The 18,195-nt window shown below is 50.9% G+C and overlaps 1 protein-coding gene across 2 annotated transcripts; it reads left to right on the top strand.

The window, feature by feature from the left end:
• Positions 1-1,467: 1,467 nt before the first annotated feature.
• GOLT1A (golgi transport 1A) lies at positions 1,468-17,037 on the top strand. 2 transcript variants are annotated; one of them, XM_039227600.1, is made up of 5 exons: positions 1,468-1,536; positions 12,566-12,657; positions 13,758-13,870; positions 16,042-16,105; positions 16,707-17,037. In XM_039227600.1, exons 1-5 carry the CDS (start codon positions 1,512-1,514, stop codon positions 16,743-16,745), a joined length of 333 nt encoding a protein of 110 aa, XP_039083531.1. In that variant the 5' UTR covers positions 1,468-1,511; the 3' UTR covers positions 16,746-17,037. The 2 variants fall into 2 exon arrangements, with proteins under 2 accessions (XP_039083531.1, XP_039083530.1); XM_039227599.1 differs by having other exon boundaries at positions 13,692-13,870.
• The last annotated feature ends 1,158 nt before the right edge of the window (positions 17,038-18,195 follow it).

Genomic DNA, 18,195 nt, shown 5'->3' with positions numbered 1-18,195 from the left:
TTCCCTCTTACTCTTTTTATGTGCAAGTACATTCGGTCTGTTGTAATTTACCTAACAGTTTTTCTTCTTTTGTTCATTTCCTACTACTTTCTCATTTTCTTGGGGGGGAGGGGGATATTTTTATTTTGTTTTGTATATAATGACTCTGGTCTTCTATTTCTCTTAAGTTTAAATGTATTTATTATCAGTAGGTGCAAGCAATCTGCCTGTTTCACTTATGTCTTCATTAAATCTTGCCTGAACATTAATATATTGAGAGATATCGTGCTTTATTATAATTTTTCCCTTCTTTATATAGTTTTATTTGTGTTTCTAAAAATGACGTGTGTAGATTGGGGCGCCGGGGTGGCTCAGTCAGTTAAGCAACCGACTTTGGCTCAGGTCATGATCTCAGGTTCCTGAGTTCAAGTCCCCCTTCCGGCTCTGTGTTGGCAGCTCAGAGCCTGGAGCCTGCTTCAGAATCTGTGATTCCCTCTCTCTCTCTGCCCCTCTCCCGCTCATGCTCTGTCTCTCTCTGTCTCTCAAAAATGAATAAACGCTAAAAATAAATAAATAAAACGACACGTGTAGATTGGTCATATAATCTATGAGCTTCATTTCAGGGTAAAGGAATCATTACCAAGTGGATGCCTGCTCATCGGTTGAGAGCCATGGTTCTACGGTGGCAGAAAGGATGTTAGGAACTATCTACTCCTCTTTTTTGCAGGCCCACAGAGGGAGGAAAGGATGCACCCATGTCTACACAGCTGATGGGGTGGACTTTCAGAACTAGGCTTCTGGAACCGTCCAGCCCTACCCCAAGCCCAAATTCATCTTGCATCCTTCCTAGCTCAACTTCACTGTCCAACGCTGGACACCGCTGGGGGAAAGGAGGTCGAAGCCCTTTGTGTCTAACTCCCCTGGGGCGCTTTTGCCCTTGCTGTAACCCAAACCCTAACCCAACGCGGCCCTCCCAGAATCTGCAAGCAACAGGTTTTACTCGGTGGCTTGCCGCCCCCTAGCGTCTAGCATGGGTACTAGCGCCAAGGGAGCGGACTTCAGCAGCAGAATGAATTGAATACTTTTCCAAAGAGAAACACGGATTCCAAATCTTTGCCACACCCCCACCAAACAGGCAAGGAACCTGGGTAGCCCCGAGAATCCCAGTCCACTAGACAGTCTGAGTTCTGCGGAGGACTTGGGGAAACAGCTAAACTGGCCTCAGGGCGCGGGAGTGGGGGCGTTGGAGGGGGCAGGTGGGCGTTGCCTTCTCCGGGTGGGCGGAGCGTGTGACAGGTGCTGGTGCCCTCCGGGAAGATACCGGAGAAGGGAGCCTGCGACTTTAAGCAGCCATTTGGGTGGGGAGGGGAGAGAGGTGGGGTTTGGAGAGTGGAGGGAGTTAATGATTTACCAGAGGCCCGTTTCACAATTTACCAAGGGTCAGCTTCCCTTGAACATGCACAAGTGCGGACCTCATTGCGCCTCACCCCTTAGCAGCGTCGACCCGGAAGGCCCCCCAGGCAGCCTGCGTCATGATCTCCATCACCGAGTGGCAGAGTGAGTTGGGGGGCCGGTGCCGTGGAGGGGCTGGGCTGGAAGGGAGGATCCAGGCTGGGGCGTGGGGGGGGGGTCATGGGGGCGGAGCCACCGCCCCTCCCAGCCGGGATCTCTCTGGGCAACCTGCGAGACGACCTCTGGAGCCGACGGCCCGCAGGTGCTGTGCTGGCATCCTCCAGGCAGCGGGGCCAGGACCGGGTGTGGCTCCTCCGCCTTCCAGTGGGTGGAGGGCTGCTCGCGGACCCCAGCGCAGCCAGAAGTTGGTGCCTGGGAGACACAAGTTCACCTCCCATGCTGTTCCCTTTCCCATCATGGTTCTTGGACCTGGGATGCCGCCAAGGTGGACTCGGGGGGCCTGTGCACGTTCAGACATTTCCCCACAAACTCTCAGGGTCTCCTGTGGTCTTCGCACGCTTCTCCTCCCCCTTCTTCTAAAGTTCATATGTTTCTCTTTTTTTTAATTAATTTTTTAAGTCAGCTCTACCAAACGTGGGGCTCGAACTCACGACCCCGAGATCAAGAGCCCACAGACTGAGCCAGCCAGGCACTCCACCTTGGATTTCTTCTTACCAGAAACTAAATTCCACTCCTGTCCCCAAATTACTATACTATCACTCCTAAATATCTTTTTTTTTTTTAAGTTTATTTATCTAGAGACAGAGAGAGAGAGTGCGTGGAGGAGGGGCAGGGAGAGAGGGGAACAGAAGATCTGAAATGGACTCTGTGTTGACAGCAGAGAGCCCCATGTGGGGCTCCAACTCAGGAACCATGAGATCATGACCTGAGCTGAAATCAGACGCTTAACCAACTAAGCCACCCAGGTGCCTCACTCTTAAATATTCTCCTTCCTGTGTGGGGAGAGGGAAGGGAGGTAGCCCACAGGTGTTGGGGGTGGGTGCAGGGAGAACTGGAGAACCGGGCTCTGAGCCCGGAATCTCATCTGTGAACTGGAGGGAATATTCATCCACTGAACACATTTGTCTTCACCATGTGCCAAGCATTGTGTTGGGCATAGAGTATTCAATAGTACTCTGAATGGAACACACTTGCTCCTACTTACACGCGAGAGTGGGGAAACAGAATTAACGGATCAAGACATTAGTTTGTAGTATGTTAGATGATGATGGGTCCTCTAGACAAAAATAAAATAGGGTAGGGAGGGTGAGGTAGGAGGGGTTACCGTTTGTATAGAGTGGTTAGGGAAGGCTTCCTTCATGTAGAGATGTACAGGAAGCAAGGAAGCAAAGCTATGCAGCGATCTGGAGGGAAAATTTTTCCAGGAAAGGGAATAGCCCGTGCAAAGGCCCTGAGGCATTAGCATACTTAGTGTGTTGTGTGGCTGCACCAAAGTAAAGGGGACGGTGGTAGGAGTTCAGGTCTGGGAGGTCACCGAAAGATGAGGCTGTGTGAGAACTTTGGTTTTATTTCCACAAGATGGGAAATGACTGGAGGGTTTTGTGTAGAGGAGTGAGTGATATGATCTATGTACATTTTTTAAAGTTTTTTTTAAAGATTTATTTATTTTTGAGAGACCGCACAAGCTGGGAAGGGGCCAAGGGAGAGGGGGACAGAAGGTCCAAAGCAGGCTTTGCGCTGACAGCAGCGAGCCTGATGCGGAGCTTGAACTCACAAACTGTGAGATCATGACCTGAGCTGAAGTCATTCACTCAACTGCCTGAGCCACCCAGGTGCCCCGATTTATGTACATTTTTTAAAAGGTCACTCTGGGTGCTGAGTTGAAAATAGACTGTAGAGGTGTGCGGTCAGCAACTGGGAGACAGCTCCAAGGTCAGAGATGGTGGAAGTCACCAGGGCGGCGGCAGTGAAGTGGGGGAAAGGGGTCAAGGCTGGATCAGCTTTGAGAAAATTGCTGGAAGGATTTGCCTGTGGACTTGACATGAGCGTGAGAGAAGGAAGGTGGGAATCCCACCAGTATTTTTAGCCTTAGCGATTAGAAGGGTCGATTGGAGTTTTAGACATGTTGAGTTTGATGTGCTAGTAGACATCCAGGCAAGCTGTCAAATAGGTAGTCAGGTATATGAGTCTGCAGTTCAAGGTCAAGACCTGAGTTAGAGAAATTTGGGAATCGCCAGCGTATTGATGGTATTTAAAACCATGAGAGTGCATGAGATCACCCAGGGCAGTTTCTCAGCTTCTCTACTACTGACATTTGGAGACAGGATAATTCTTTGTTGTGGGGGTCTTGATGCTGGTATGTCCTACTCCCATTTGTGACCGTGAAAAATGTCTGCAGACATTGCCACATGTCCCCTGGGGAACGAAATCACCCCTGCCCATCCCTCGGGTTGAGAACTACTGACTTAGAGAATAAAAATAGAGAAGGGAGATGATCTCTGAGTCCGGTAGCAAGCCAACATTTTATTAAACCAAAGTGTGAGAAGTCCAATGAGAGAGAGAGAGAGATGAGGGAACCAGATTTAGTTCAGGTAATGGTGAGTGGACCAGGTTTCCCTCAGGAACTTTAAGACTTAAAGGATGAGTGTGCCTTAGGCAGATAACGTGGGAAGAAGCCTATACATACAAAGGCCCTGAGGCAGGAACGCTCATCATAGAAACAATGATGAAAAGGAAGGAAGGAAGAGGAAGGAAGGAAAGGAATAAGGAAGGGAGGTAATAATGGAAGGAAGGAAAAAAAAGGAAGGGGTGGTGCCTGGGTGGCTCAGTCGGTTAAGTGTCAGACTTCGGCTCAGGTCTTGATCTCGTGCTGACAGCCAGCTCAGAGCCTGGAGCCTGTTTCCAATTCTGGGCCTCCCTCTCTCTCTGACCCTCCCTGCTCATGCTGTCTCTCTCTCTCAGAAATAAATAAAACATTTTTTAAAATTAAAAAAAAAGAAGAGAGGAAAGAAGGGAAAGAGGAAGGGAGGAAAGGAAAAGGGAGGGGGAGGGAGGGATTAAGGGAGAGAGGAGGAGGAAGGAAGGAAGGAAGGAAAGGAAGAAAGAAAGAAGAGGAAGGAAGGAAGGAAGAGAGGAAGGAAGGGAAGAAGGGAGGAAGGAAGGAAGAAAGGGAGGGAAGGGAAGAAGTGAGGGAGGAAGAAAGGAAAGGAAAGAAGACGGGAGGGAGGGAGGGAGGGAAGAAGCAGGGGGGAGGGAGGGAGGGAGGGTGATGTGGGGAGAGAATTAGGCAAGGGGGATGGTGGCAGAAGAGGATGACCAGGCGAGCGAGCGGAGGCCCAGCGTTCTGAGCCTGGAAGCCAAGGTGTGGCTCAGAGTTCACTTGAGGTCTAATCCTCAGTGGGAAGGACGAAGCGTCCTGAGCAGAGCACTGATGTGACTGGGTTGTGTGCTTTTAAGGCCCTTGAGTGCTGTGTGGGGAAGGGATGGAGGGGGGCGGGACTGAAGCAGGGGACTAACCGGAGAGTCCAGGAGCAAGCGATGGTGGCTTGGAATTAAGCGCTAAGGGTGGAGGGAAGTGCGCTGCCCTCCAGACCTCAGACGGAGAGGCAGTAAAACGTAGCTGTGGGCTGAACAGGAGGGCCAGAGCAGTGAGGGACACTCCTGGCTTCTGCCTCAAGCTGCTGGCTGCGGGGTGGTGACGTTTGTATTCATTTGGGGAAACCCGACGGAGGTACAGGGTTAAGGAAGGAAGCCCTGTACGCAGCTGGGACCTGTTGAGTTCAAGATGCCCTGGAGAGAGCGCCAAGCGGAGATGCCAAGTCAGCAGCTGGGTGTGAGTTCGGCAGCTCACAGAAAGGCGAGGGCTGGAAAGAGAAATATCGATGCTGTCAGCACACCAGTGATATTTTAAGACGTGGGAATACATGTGAAATAGAATGGAAAGAGACGTGAGCTGGGGCCGAAGCCCTGAGCAACTCAAACCCCAGGAGGAGGAGAGAGAAGAAGGAGCCGGCAAGGGAGACTGGGACAGGGTGCTCAGAACAGCAGGGTGAAAAGCAAGAGTGTCGTGTCAGGGAAGTCAAGTGAGCACATCTTAAGACGGGAGGGGCCAACTGCTGACAGATGGTGGCGACATCCACCGGATGGATGGACGTTAGATTTGGGAGCAGGGACATCATCGATGGCCAAAGCAAGAGCCACTCCTGCGGAGGGGTCTGGGGGCAGACGTGGACTGGGCTGGGCTGGTTAAAGGCACTTCGAGAGCCAGACAACTGGGTGCAAACCCTCGTTCTGCCGTCTACTGGCTGTGCACCCCTGGGCAAGTGACGTAACCTCTCTGTGTTTCCATTCTGTTCGTGACATGGGGCTAACAGTGGTAGGGTTTCCTACATAACCGACTTCCTAGGCAGTGATGAAAAGTGAATGAGTGAATGTATGTGACGTGCTCAGCCTGCGCCTGGCACGGGGTGGTCATGAGTGTTAGCAGTTATCACTAGTGATTGCCGTGCTTAATTTTGAAAGTGAAGGAAGGCTCTTTCTCTTCCCGTTTCCCTCCTTCCTATCCCTAGTCCTGATTTAGTCCTAAAGCCATCAGCCAGGAGGGGGAGGGTGCCACCAGGCAGGGTGAGGAGGGCATCCTGGCAGAGTCTGGGTAGGGGTTGGGGAGTCACTTTGTAGTGGGTGGGGGTGGGGGTCTCAGCGGACACCCCCTGAATCAGGTGACTGAGGAAACATCAGCTCTGGCTCACATCCAGCAGGGGGAGCGCTGCCCCATCTGTGTGGCTCACGGGGACGTTGGCCGCAGGCACTTCTGTCCCAGGTCTCGCCCTCTCCGCCACCTCGCTTGCTACCCCGAGGAGAATTTCAGGAGCAGCCCAAGGTTAATAACGACTGAAATCGCTAAGCTATTGGGAGCGAGAGGCAAAGAAAGGTCTGAGGCTTGTGTACGAGAAACGGTTTGTGATACCTTTCAGTGAGGGTTTGTGTCCATCGTGCAGTGTCCCCTCTGAACCCTGGAAGCAGTAGGCAAGGCCCATGAGGAAGGCTGCCCCCATCGCAGGAAAATTCTGGAATTGTACCAGCTCTTGAAGAAGGACGCAGAACAAGTTGGAAAAGTGGTAACTGTTCAGGCCAGTAAATCACTGTTGCAGGAGAGAAAGGAGAATACAGGAGAGAAAGCACAGAGTGAATTCCAGAACCTGTGGTGTGTCTACAAAATGAGTAAGAGGCTCTCCTTAGGTGTTTGCAGGATGGACACACAGGTATCTTAACAAAACAAAATGAAAACCCAGTAAGATATTCACACTGGTTCCATACAAAACATCTACCAAAGGAGATAGAGGGGAAGAGTGTGTCATCAGAATCGGAATCAAAGACATTTTTATGGCAGGTGTAAGGTAATAATAGATATTTTTATGACAGGCATAAAAACTTAAATACCTTTGCCATTTATGGGGCACCTGGGTGGCTCAGTCGGTTGAGCATCCTACTCTTGATTTCAGCTCAGGTCATGATCCTGGGGTTGTGGGATAGAGCCCCACGCCTGCTTCAGATTCTCTCTGCCTCTCCTTCTGCCCCTCCCCTAAACGCACACACACTCTCTCTCTCAAAAAAAAAAATGCCTTTGCCATTCAGATTAAAGAAGTAGGGTTGTGGGCTTCCTCCGCAATATCCTGGCCTGTATAAAATTAACATGATGAAGTAGATATACGCCCAGATCCTCAACCTATTGTCTCTGAGGATAAAAAAATCACGCAGTATGGAAAGACAGAACGCAACCTTTGTAATAACGCAAAGAGGTTGTAATCTGCTCAGTGCCCTGATTCTTTTTTTTTTTATTTTTAATGTTTTTATTTATTTCTGAGAGAGAGGCAGCGTGAGCAGGGGAGAGTCAGAGAGAGAGAGAGAGAGAGAGAGAGACACCGAATCCGAAACAGGCTCCAGGCTCCGAGCTAGCTGTCAGCACAGAGCCCAACGTGGGGCTCGAACCCACGATGACCTGAGCTGAAGTCGGACGCTTAACCGACTGAGCCACCCAGGCGCCCCAGTGCCCTGGTTCTAAGAGATGTAATTCAAGCAGGTGGTGCTGGGAAGTGGAAGCAGGGAGCAAGTCCCTACACATCACTGTTTGTCAGAAACAGAAGGAATCAGCCATTAGTAGAAGATGGATCCTGGGCAGCTGGACGATATGTCGAGAGAAAGGATGTCACCTTGGGTCCTAACAAAATCCAGCTCTGCCCAATGGGAGACCCAGTGAGACTGGCATTTTTTCTGCACTGTGAGTTAAGTGAGGTTTTGGTCTATAATTTGAATGATAAATCTCATCTCTATTTTTTTTAAGTTTGTATTTTAAAGTAATCTCTACATCCAACGTGGGGCTCAAACTCACAACCCTGAGATCAAGAGTCACATGCTGTACTCACTGAGCTGGCCAGATACCCCTCTTTCTCAGCTCTATGATTTTAATGATTTTTTAAAAGAAGTCCTTTGGACTGATTTCTTTTTTTTTTAATTTTTAATGTTTTATTTATTTCTGAGAGAGAGAGAGACAGCATGAGCAGGAGAGGGTCAGGGAGAGAGGGAGACACAGAATCCGAAACAGGCTCCAGGCTCTGAGCCAGCTGTCAGCACAGAGCCCGACACGGGGCTCAAACCCACAAACTGTGAGATCATGACCTGAGCCGAAGTCGGACGCTTAACCGACTGAGCCACCCAGGCGCCCCCCTTTGGGCTTATTTCTGTACTGAATCTGACCCTACTCCTCTTCAGATCTGTCTGGTAACAGATTATGAAAACTGACCTGATGATGATAGTGTCATTTCCTTTCCTTTCCCTTGTAAACAGAACTTAGCCAGTAAGTCTAGTCCCAAAGATTTTGTTTTTGTTTTGTTTTTTCAGTTCTGCCTCTAAAGAACCAGACTTATAACAACATTTTATAACTATAAAAACATGGCAATAATGCCAATTTCATAGGTATTATAGGGACCAATTCTAAAATGTTAGGTAACAAGTCCAATAAAATTTTTCCCTTTAAAAATTACCATTATGTTTCCTTTTTTTTTTTTTTTAATGTTTTATTTCTAGGAGAGAGAGAGAGAGCGAGACAGTGTGAGCAGGGGAGGGTCAGAGAGAGAGGGAGTCACAGACTGAAACAGGCTCCAGGCTCTGAGCTGGCAGTCAGCACAGAGCCCGACGTGGGGCTCGAACCCACAAACCGCGAGATCATGACCTAAGCGAAAGTCGGACGCTTAACCGACTAAGCCACCCAGGCGCCCCTATGTTTCCTTTTTTAAAAAAAAATTAAGGGACACCTGGGTGACTCAGCCAGTTAAGTGTCCAGCTCTTGATTTCGGCTCAAGTCATGATTTCACGGTTTGTGGGTTCGAGCCCCACATCAGGCTCTGCACTGACAGCACGGAGCTTGCTTGGAATTCTCACTCTCTCTCGCCCCTCCCGCACTAGTGCATGCACATGCCCTCTCTCTCTCAACCTGGAGCCTGGTTCAGATTCTGTGTCTCCCTCTCTCCCTGCCCCTCTTCCAGTCACATTCTCTCTCTCTCTCTTTTTCTCCCTGCCTCCTTCCCTCCCTCAAAAATAAATAAACATTAAAAAAATTAAAAAATAAAAGAATAAAATACTTAGGAACAAACTTAACCAAAGAGGCAAAAGCTTACTGAAAAAGACCAAATGTTGCTGAAGGAAATTTTAAGACACAAATAAATGGACATCTTGTGTTTATGGATTGAAGTAATAATATTGTTAAGATGTCAATACTACCCAAAGCAGTCTGCAGCTTCAGTGTGATCTCTATCAAAATCCCAATGGCAGTTTTTGTGTGTGTGTGTGTGTAAATAGAAAAATCCATCCTAAAATGCATATGGAACCTTAAGGGATCTCAAATAGTGAAAGCATTCTTAAAATAGAAGAACAGGGGCACCTGGGTGGCTCAGTCGGCTAAGGGGCCAACTTCAGCTCAAGTCATGATCTCACGGTTCATGGGTTCAAGCCCCACGTTGGGCTCTGTGCTGACAGCACAGAGCCTGGAGCCTGCTCCGGATTCTGTGTCTCCCTCTCTCTCTGCTCCTCCTCTGCTCACACTCTGTGTATGTGTCTCTCTAAAAAAAAAAAAAAAAATTTTTTTTTAAAACATTAAAAAAAGAAAGAAGAACAGAATTGGAGGTTTCACACTTCCTGGTTTCAAAACTTTTTAGAAAACTACAGTGATCAGCTTTCTAAAAAGAACAGTGTGGAACTAGCATAGGAACAGACACATAAACCAAAGGAATAGACCAGAGAGCCCAGAAATAAACCCAGGTAAAGAGGTCAAATGATTTCAACAAGGATGCCAAGATCCTTCAATGAGGAAATGACAGTCTTTTCAACAAACAACGTTGGGCAAACTGGATGTCCATGTGCAAAAGAATGAAGTTGAACCTGTACTTTATACCATCTGCAAAATTAACTCAAAGTCTATCTTAACTCAAAGGGAGGGCTAAAACTATAAGGAAAACTTAGGAGAAAAGCTTCCTGACACTGAAATTGACAATGGTTTCTCGGCCATAATACCAGAAATATAGACAACTAAGGAAATAGTAGTTAAATTGGAGTATATCAAAATTGAAAACTTCCCTGCATCAAAGGACACAATCAACAGAGTGAAAAGGCAACCTATGGGAAAAATATTTGCAAATCATATGTCTGGTGAGGGGTTAATATCCAGAAAATATAAAGAACTCCTACAACTCAACAACAATAACAACAACAACAACAACCCCAACCTATTAAAATGGGCAAAGGACTTGAATGGATATTTCTCCTAAGATCTACAGGTGGCCAAGCACATGAAAAGATGTTCAAGGGGCGCCTGGGTGACTCATTTGGTTAGGCGTCTGACTCTGATTTCAGCTCAGGTCAGGATCTCACAGTTGGTGAGTTTGAGCCCCATGCCAGGCTCCGCGCTGACAGCATGGAGCCTGCTTGGGATTCTCTCTCCCTCTTCCTCTGGCCCTCCCCTGATCATTCTCTCTCTCTCTCTCTCTCTCTCTCTCTCTCTCTCAAATAAATTAACTTAACAAAAAAGAAAAGATGTTCAACAGCACTGATCATCAGGGAAATGCAAATCAAAACCACAACGAGACACCACCTCACACTCATTAAGATGAATGTGATCAAAAACAAGACCAACAAAGCCCCAGAAAATAACAAGTATTGGTGAGGATGCTTTGAAATTGGAGCCCTTGTACCCTCCTCCTGGGAATGTAAAATGCAGCTGCTGTGGAAAACAGTGTAGAGCACCCTCCAAACCTTACACATAGCACTCCCCTGTCATCCAGCAATTCCACCGCTGGGTATATGCCCCAAGAAGTAGAAGCAGAGTCTTGAAGAGTAGCCAAAAGGTGGAAACCACCCAACTTCCACCCACAGTTGATCAGAGAAACAACCTGTGTTATATCCATACAATGAATTATCACGCAGCCTTAAAAAGGAGGGACTTTCTGACACAGGCTGCAGGGTGAATGAACCTTGAGGCCATTATGCCAAGTGAAATAAGTCAGTCACATGAAAACACTGCATGATTTCCCATACGAGCCGCCTAGTCAGACTCCTGGAAATAGAAAGTAGAGTGGAGGTTGCCAGCGGCTGAGAGGGAGTGGAGAATGGGGAGTCAGTGTTCACTGGGGGACAGAGCTTCAGTCGTGACAGATGGAAACTCCTGGAGGTGGCTGGCAGTGACCATCACAGAACATTGCGAAGGTACTTCATGCCACTGGGCGTGCGCGCAGGAATGGCGAAGAGGCTGAATTTTATGTGTATTTTATCACAATTTAAAATGACAACTTAGTGGCGCCTGGGTGGCTTAGTCGGTTAAGCGTCCAACTTTCGCTTAGGTCATGATCTCGTGGTTCGTGGGTTCGAGCCCCGCGTCGGGCTCTGTGCTGACTGCCAGCTCAGAGCCTGGAGCCTGTTTCAGTCTGTGACTCCCTCTCTCTCTGACCCTCCCCTGCTCACACTGTCTCTCTCTCTCCTAGAAATAAATAAAAAAAAATTAAAAAAACAATAAAGAAATAAAATGACAACTTAATTCCATTTAGAAATGAAGCAACGCAGTGAATCGTCCTTTGTTGACTGAGAGTGACAAAGATAAGTAAAATGAGCAACTCTGTGGGCTGGAGAGGATTTCGGAAGAATGGAACTTCATATCCTGTTCTTGTTCCAACCCTTCCTGAGGGGAGCAATCTGCAAGATGTATCCAAATGTCAAAGATGTAGCCTTTGACCAAACAAGGGGCTCCTTTAATATCCTGCCCTTCCGTGCTGCGCTCCCTGGCTCTCAGCAAAGTCCTGCAGCTTCAAAGACTGCCCTGGGACACGAAGCAAAAACACACACTGCAAACCGGGGTGGGGTGCTGGCAGGGTGGGTCCAGAACCTGGCACAGAACTGCCCAGTCGCGGGGCTGACGCTAGAGGGCGCCGAGGGGCGTGCGGTGGGGCGCCCGAGGTGCTGCGGCAGGAGGGAGGGTGCAGGTTCAGGCAGCAGGTGCCGCCGCTGCAGACGCCCAGGGGAGCGCATTCCTTCTATTTTTCCAATTAAGTGTGAGAGGCCCCCACCTGAAAGCTGCGGGTGGGGCAGTTAGAGGAGGAAGCACACCGTGTGAAGAATTATCTAGAAGGACAGGCCTCATGAGAAATCGGGCAGGACAGCCGGTTGGTGCTAAGGCTTTTCAGGGCTGGTGGTCGTGAGTTGTGAGCACCCTTCTGCCTGGGTGTGAGCTGGGCATCAGCGGCGCCCAGCTGCAGGAGGACAGGACCAGAGGGACCCAACCCTGACCGTTATCTGGATAAGGTGGCATTGGGAAACAAGGGGAAGCTGAAGATACAAGGCAGCGAGGGTAACACCAGCTACCTCACAGACCCGTGCTGAGGACAGAACGCCATGGTGCACAGAGCTGACCGGGAGTGTGCAGGGGCTAAACGTAAATCCGTGCCCACCCTTCCTTTCCCTTCCCGTCCCATCATTCCCCGCAAGCACGGAAGCTGTGATTCCTGGGTGGAAATGGACCCACCCCAGCCCCCACCCTTCGGAGGGCGACTGTCCAGTAGCAATGGGGGCGACTCCCAGCATCCCAGCCCGCTCCCCAGAGCCCATCCCACCCCAGCCTCCTTGCCCATTGCAGAGATTGGTGTGGGCACCACCGGCTTCGGAATCTTCTTCATCCTCTTTGGAATACTCCTGTACTTTGATTCGGTGCTCCTGGCCTTCGGAAACGTGAGTCGCCTAGCCTGTGTCCCCTCTGCCACCAACCTACCTGAGGTCTCTATTGCCAGGAAGGTCAGCCCCGAGTTCAATCAGATTGTGCCCCTCCAGGGGTCAGGACCATCAAGCCTGGGCCAGTGAGGGTGGCTGGGGATGGACAGCGAGGCCTGCTGGGTGTGGAGAATCTGAGAACGTGGATTCTGGTGCCAAGCTCTGGGCGAGGCCCTGCAGGTACCACAATGAATAGGCTGCTGTCTCTGCCATTGGAATGCCCCTGTCTAGGGGTAGGGACATAAAACGAACGTCTGTGACAGAGAAGGAAGGCAGGGGCAGCCATAGAGTCACAATAAGAGAAGTGCTTGTTTAATCAAGAACAAGGTGCCTGGAGGAAGAAAGCTGCCCAGCTGGAGAAGGATGAAAAGGAATTTGGAAAGACAATGGGTGTGGAGGGGGGTGAAGCGCTTCCAGGCAGATGGCACAGCAGGAGAAAAGGTATGGGGAAGGGGAGGGAAGGCATGGAACATGCTGGAAGAAAGCCAGGGAGTTAAATTTGATGACACTTGGACGCTCCTAAGAGACCATTAGGAGCCAAGCTGAAGATAGTGACTGAGCCAGACAGTGGAGCCCTGATTGCTGGGTATGGCTGCCTAACCTATTCATGCCTCAGTGTTCACCTCTGTAAAATGGAGATTTTCGTAAAATGGAGATTTTCTATTCCATCCTCCTTGGGAGGTGTGACAAGAAATAAAGTCATATATGGAAAAGTGCTGGGGATCCGAGAAGTCAGGTTGAATTGAAGCAGCGGGAGACCTTCAGAGGTCTCCTTGTCCATCCCCCTGTCTCCGGGCTGTTCTGTTCCTAACAAGCCAAGATTAGTCAAGGCTCTGGGAGTTTGCTACTTTGCGGGGCCACCCTCTCTGATCAGTCTCTTCCGGAAGAGTTAGCGCGTCCTGCCACCAAGCCCCTGCACCAAGCCCGGGGCTCCTTGGTGGTGGTGGGGGTGTGGGGGTGTGGCTCTCATGCTTCTCTCCCTCCCTCACCCGCAGCTGCTATTCCTGACCGGCCTCCTGCTCATCATCGGCCTGAGGAAGACGTTTTCCTTCTTCTTCCAGAGGCACAAGCTCAAAGGGACCAGCTTCTTTCTGGGGGGTGTGGCCATTGTGCTGCTGCGCTGGCCCCTCCTGGGCATGCTCCTGGAAGCCTATGGATTCCTTAGCCTCTTCAAGTGAGTGCAGGTCTCTTTCCCTTGGATGAGCCCCACCAGGGCCTCTGAGTAGCTGAGATCACCACCCCCACCCAGGTTTGGCCAGCACGACCAACGGTGTACGCAGAAACGGGGACTTTATCCTGCGGACGGCAGTGTGGAAGGATTGGAAAGGCAGATGGGCATCAGGCAGACCCACAGAAAGGCCCCTCCAACAGTAGGATGAAGGACAAATAGGAGGGGTCGGCCCATCCGCCTGCAAACATTGAGCACCTACTGTTTGCCTGGCTCTATGCCTGCCCTCAAGGAGGAGACACAGGGCCTGCCTTCGAGTTGATCCAGCAGGGAGGAACGGCAGTGAACTAGCATTTGCCGGGCCCCTCATGTGCCCCTAGCACGTTCACAACCGTCACCTCACTTTGTCCTTACAACCTGCTGCAGGATGGCTCTCTGCAGTTGAGGAAACCTGAGCTCAGAGAGGCTACCTGCCCCCTGCCCCCCACTGCCCGGGGTCTCACACAAACTATGCGGCCGATCTGGACTGGATCCAGGCGTGCCTGGCCTGTCCAGTGTCAGCCTGGCCTGCCGAAAGGCGGGGTGGAGGTCAGCAAAGATGTGTGGCCACTGCCAAGGCCAGGGAGGTGTCCTAGACGAAGGACCCGAGACAGGCCCTGGGGACAGGCCAGCTTTAAGAGGAGACTGGAGGCTGCTTAAGGAGAAGACAGGATGTCGGGGAAGGTGGGGCTAGGGAGGGAGGACTCCCAGGGTCTCTGGGACACTGTGGAGAACAGCGGTGGCATGGAGAAGACGTTCTAGAAGAAGCATGGCTACGCCCTCACGGGAGGGAGCCGGGGTCAGGATCCCGGCTTCTCATAAAGCCCTCCGTTTGCTCAGTGCAGCCTTGAAAACACTTTGCTCAGCCTGAATGCTCTGGACCTCCTAGACATTGTATAATGTGGCTTCGAGAAACTAAATTTTCTCACACACGCTCGGCCATCTACCTATTTAATATTCAAACGTGTCATTATTTAGATAGTCACAAACACAAAAAGTCCCTACTGCACGCCAAATGCAGACCTAGGTGTGGGGATGTGGCACCAAACAGGGAGAAACTTCCCGAAGTACTTGCAACCTAGTCAAGAAGAAAATTTCTGACAATAGTGACCATTTATTGAGGGATTAGAAGGGTGAGTGGGGCCGACGCACATTCAGTAGCTCCAGCCAAACGTAAACCTTGACAAAGACCCCTTTCAACAGCATTGTTGGTGCGAGAAAACCAAACTCAGAGCGATCCAGGACCTCAGAGATGCCGGTGAACCTCGAGGAAATGAGGCCCAAGGAAAGGAAATGAATAGCTCAGCCAGCATCCAGATTTCTAACCCCCTCGCCTCTCCGCACACACAGGGCTCCCCCCCCACCCCCTGCAAACCTTGGTGTCTCCAAGCCCTTTGAACAATGGTGCATATGGACCTGGCCAGACCTTGCCAGTGTGTCTGACAAGAGTGGGCAAGCCAAGGGCAAAGGCGGGTGGGTCTACGCATGAGAGTGCTGAGGCACCAGGGGAAAACACACATGAGCACCGCCTCCAGCACCGACCTGTGCGGGGAGCCCAGGAGATCTGCAGTACCCGCCTGGTCCAGACAGGAGAAGACAGTAACAATAATACAAACGCTTCTTTTTTTTTAAATTATTTTTTTAATGGGCAGGAGAGAGAGAATCCCAAGCAGGCTTCACACGATCTCAGCGCAGAGCCCACCACGGGGCTCAAACTCACCAACCATGAGATCACAACCTGCACCAGATGCTTAAACAACTGGGCCACCCAGGCGCCCCCAATCACTTCTTGAACATTTCCTTGTATAAGGCCCTAAGGTGTAGATACTATTATTAACCTCATTTACAGCTGGAAACTGAGATTCAGAGAAGTTAAGGACTTGGCCCACGTTTATACAGCAAATGGCAGAGCCAAGATTTGAACCCAAGGAGCCTGACCCTGGCCCCTTTATTCTTAACCACTTCACATAGTTGCCCCCCCAAAACCCAGGGGGTGCAAAACCAAGCCTGCCCCAAGGGCCCGGTTTCCCAGGAACCAAAGCTGGAGCCTTTAGGTGGGTCTCAGCCTGGACCCCTTCCCCCTTCCCCTCCTCCCCCAGAGCCATCACTGACCCCTCCCTCCCATCCTCTGCTCTTAGGGGCTTTTTCCCTGTCGTCTTTGGCTTCCTGGGCAATGCTTCTGACATCCCCTTCCTGAGTGCGGTAAGTGGATTATGCATGGGGCTTGGTGGTGAGGGGCCCTGGTGAGACTGACGCCCCAGTGCAATGGAGCCTTCCCCGTCTCCCCTCAAGCCCCTTTCCCTTCAACTCCTCTTCCCCTCCCCACACCTTCTCCATTTGACAAGAACAGATGAGGAAAGGGCACCGGGAGCTTTGTGCCTCAGGCGTAGGTATTGAGAAAAGAGGCTATTCCTAGCTCCTAATTAGCGCCAAAGACACAGATTCAGAGAGTCTCAGTGACCCAGCCATAAAGTGCCAGAGATTTCTGGGGAGCTGGCTGAGTCTGGGCCCCAGGCGCAGAGAGGATGTGTGACAGCCAGTGACAGATTCTGTCCTCTCCTGGAGGCACGCACGGGGCAGTGGTCCCCAGGCCCTCCCTCTCCCTTTCTCTAAAACCTATTTTCTGACAGAACAGGAGCTGAGAAGCTGAGGGAGGCCCTTCAGCCAGCTGGCTCATCCCTGTGGCCCCCTCTCCCTATCTGTACTTGGCCTGCTCCTGGCTCTCAAGGCCGCTCCACGGTAACCTTGATAAGGAGTGTGCTCCTGACTCTTTGTCTGAAATAATGATTCTTGGCTCCCACAGCTGTTCCGGAGGCTTCAAGGCACCAGCTCAATGGTCTGAACAGCAGAGACGAGCTCCTTGAACTTGGATCATTGATTGAGGGGGCTTGGAAAGGAATTGGGGCCTGCCCCCACCCTGCAGTGACTCATCTCCCCATCATCCCCAGCCCTCTCCAAGTCGAGAAGAAGAACAGAGTTGAATGACTGACCTCAAATTCCAAGTCATCTCAAAAGGCTGTTGGCAGGGCGAGGGGCAGAGATCTGGGACCCCACCGCGACCGGACCAGGGGCTGGTTTTACATACTGCCTTGTATTTATGGGAGGAAAGCAAAGATTAAATCCCCAAGCTGTGAGTGTGTCTGAGACTCAGAGTCACTGCCTCTCTAGCCTGTCAAGTCCAGTGTCTGACTCAGGGCAGGCTGACCCAGCATTCCACCGTGTGAGGGGGCAGGCCTGCTCTCGAAGGCTATGTTTTTCTCCTCATGGTTAATGGCCCTAATGAGTTAGATAGTATGTTTGTAAACCCCTATTAGCAGTAGGCATTCGACCAGAGATGAGTATTAGTATTACGCCTGCATTCTGGTAGGAAATGTTACACAACCATTAATTAGGTGGATGTGCGCAGGGCGCCCCCGCCAGGTAGCACCTGCCTTCAGAGAGCCCAAGCCTGATAGAGGGAATGTTCTCTGTCCTGGGGAACCCCTTGGCCAAGGGTAAAGAGCGTTCTTGCAGGCTCAGGATGGAGACAAGAGCCCCTTGCAATGCATACATCTAGTAAATATCCACGGGGGCCCTCTGTGTCTACACCGAGCACTGGAGTGGGAGCACAGGGTGTAAAAGTGATCCCCATCGCTGCCTCTGAAGCAAGGTACAGAGCAATGGGATCGTGAGATGTGGAGGGGAGCCCATGAGCGCCATCTTCATAGGCTGGGCCTGGCAGTCACCTCTCTGGATTCCCCCTGGCACTTCCCAGGTACGCCCACCTTCTAGAGCTACCCCTTCACTTGCCTTCTTAGTTCCCTGGGTCAGACTGTGCCTTTCTCTCCTTTCCACCCCCTTTATTATGCTCCTTCACACTGGGAGCGCTGCTTGTGCTTCCTGTCTAGAGGGCAGGGCCCCCTCCCTCTCCCCCTCAATTGTCCATTTCCAGGTCATTTGGAGCACAATGGGTCTCCAGCTGAGTGGGTCTGGGGTGTAGGGGGTGAGGAGGATGGAAGGACCAGTGGGAATCAGAAAGCCAGCCTTGGAGGGCTTCTGGAGGGGGAGAAAGAGGCTGCTTTCAAGTGCTGAGAGCCAGGCAGTGGGAGACAGCATACGCTCTGCTTTCTGAGGGGTCTGAGTGCGGGGAGGAGGCAGAGGTGGGCCTATGCCTGGAGACGTCACCCCAGGCTTTATAAAAGGGACGCAATCAGGGCACTGGTGAGCGTGAACCCTGGAGCCCAGCTCCTCTCTCTGTGCGTGTTCACCAACCCAAGAAGCACCTGGAGACCCGCGGAGCTGCCTACCTGCTG

Source organism: Hyaena hyaena, unplaced genomic scaffold (assembly GCF_003009895.1).
Source record: "Hyaena hyaena isolate Hyena2069 unplaced genomic scaffold, ASM300989v1 scaffold_28, whole genome shotgun sequence".
Lineage (NCBI taxonomy): Eukaryota > Metazoa > Chordata > Mammalia > Carnivora > Hyaenidae > Hyaena > Hyaena hyaena.
This window is presented reverse-complemented; position numbering and strand designations above follow the sequence as displayed.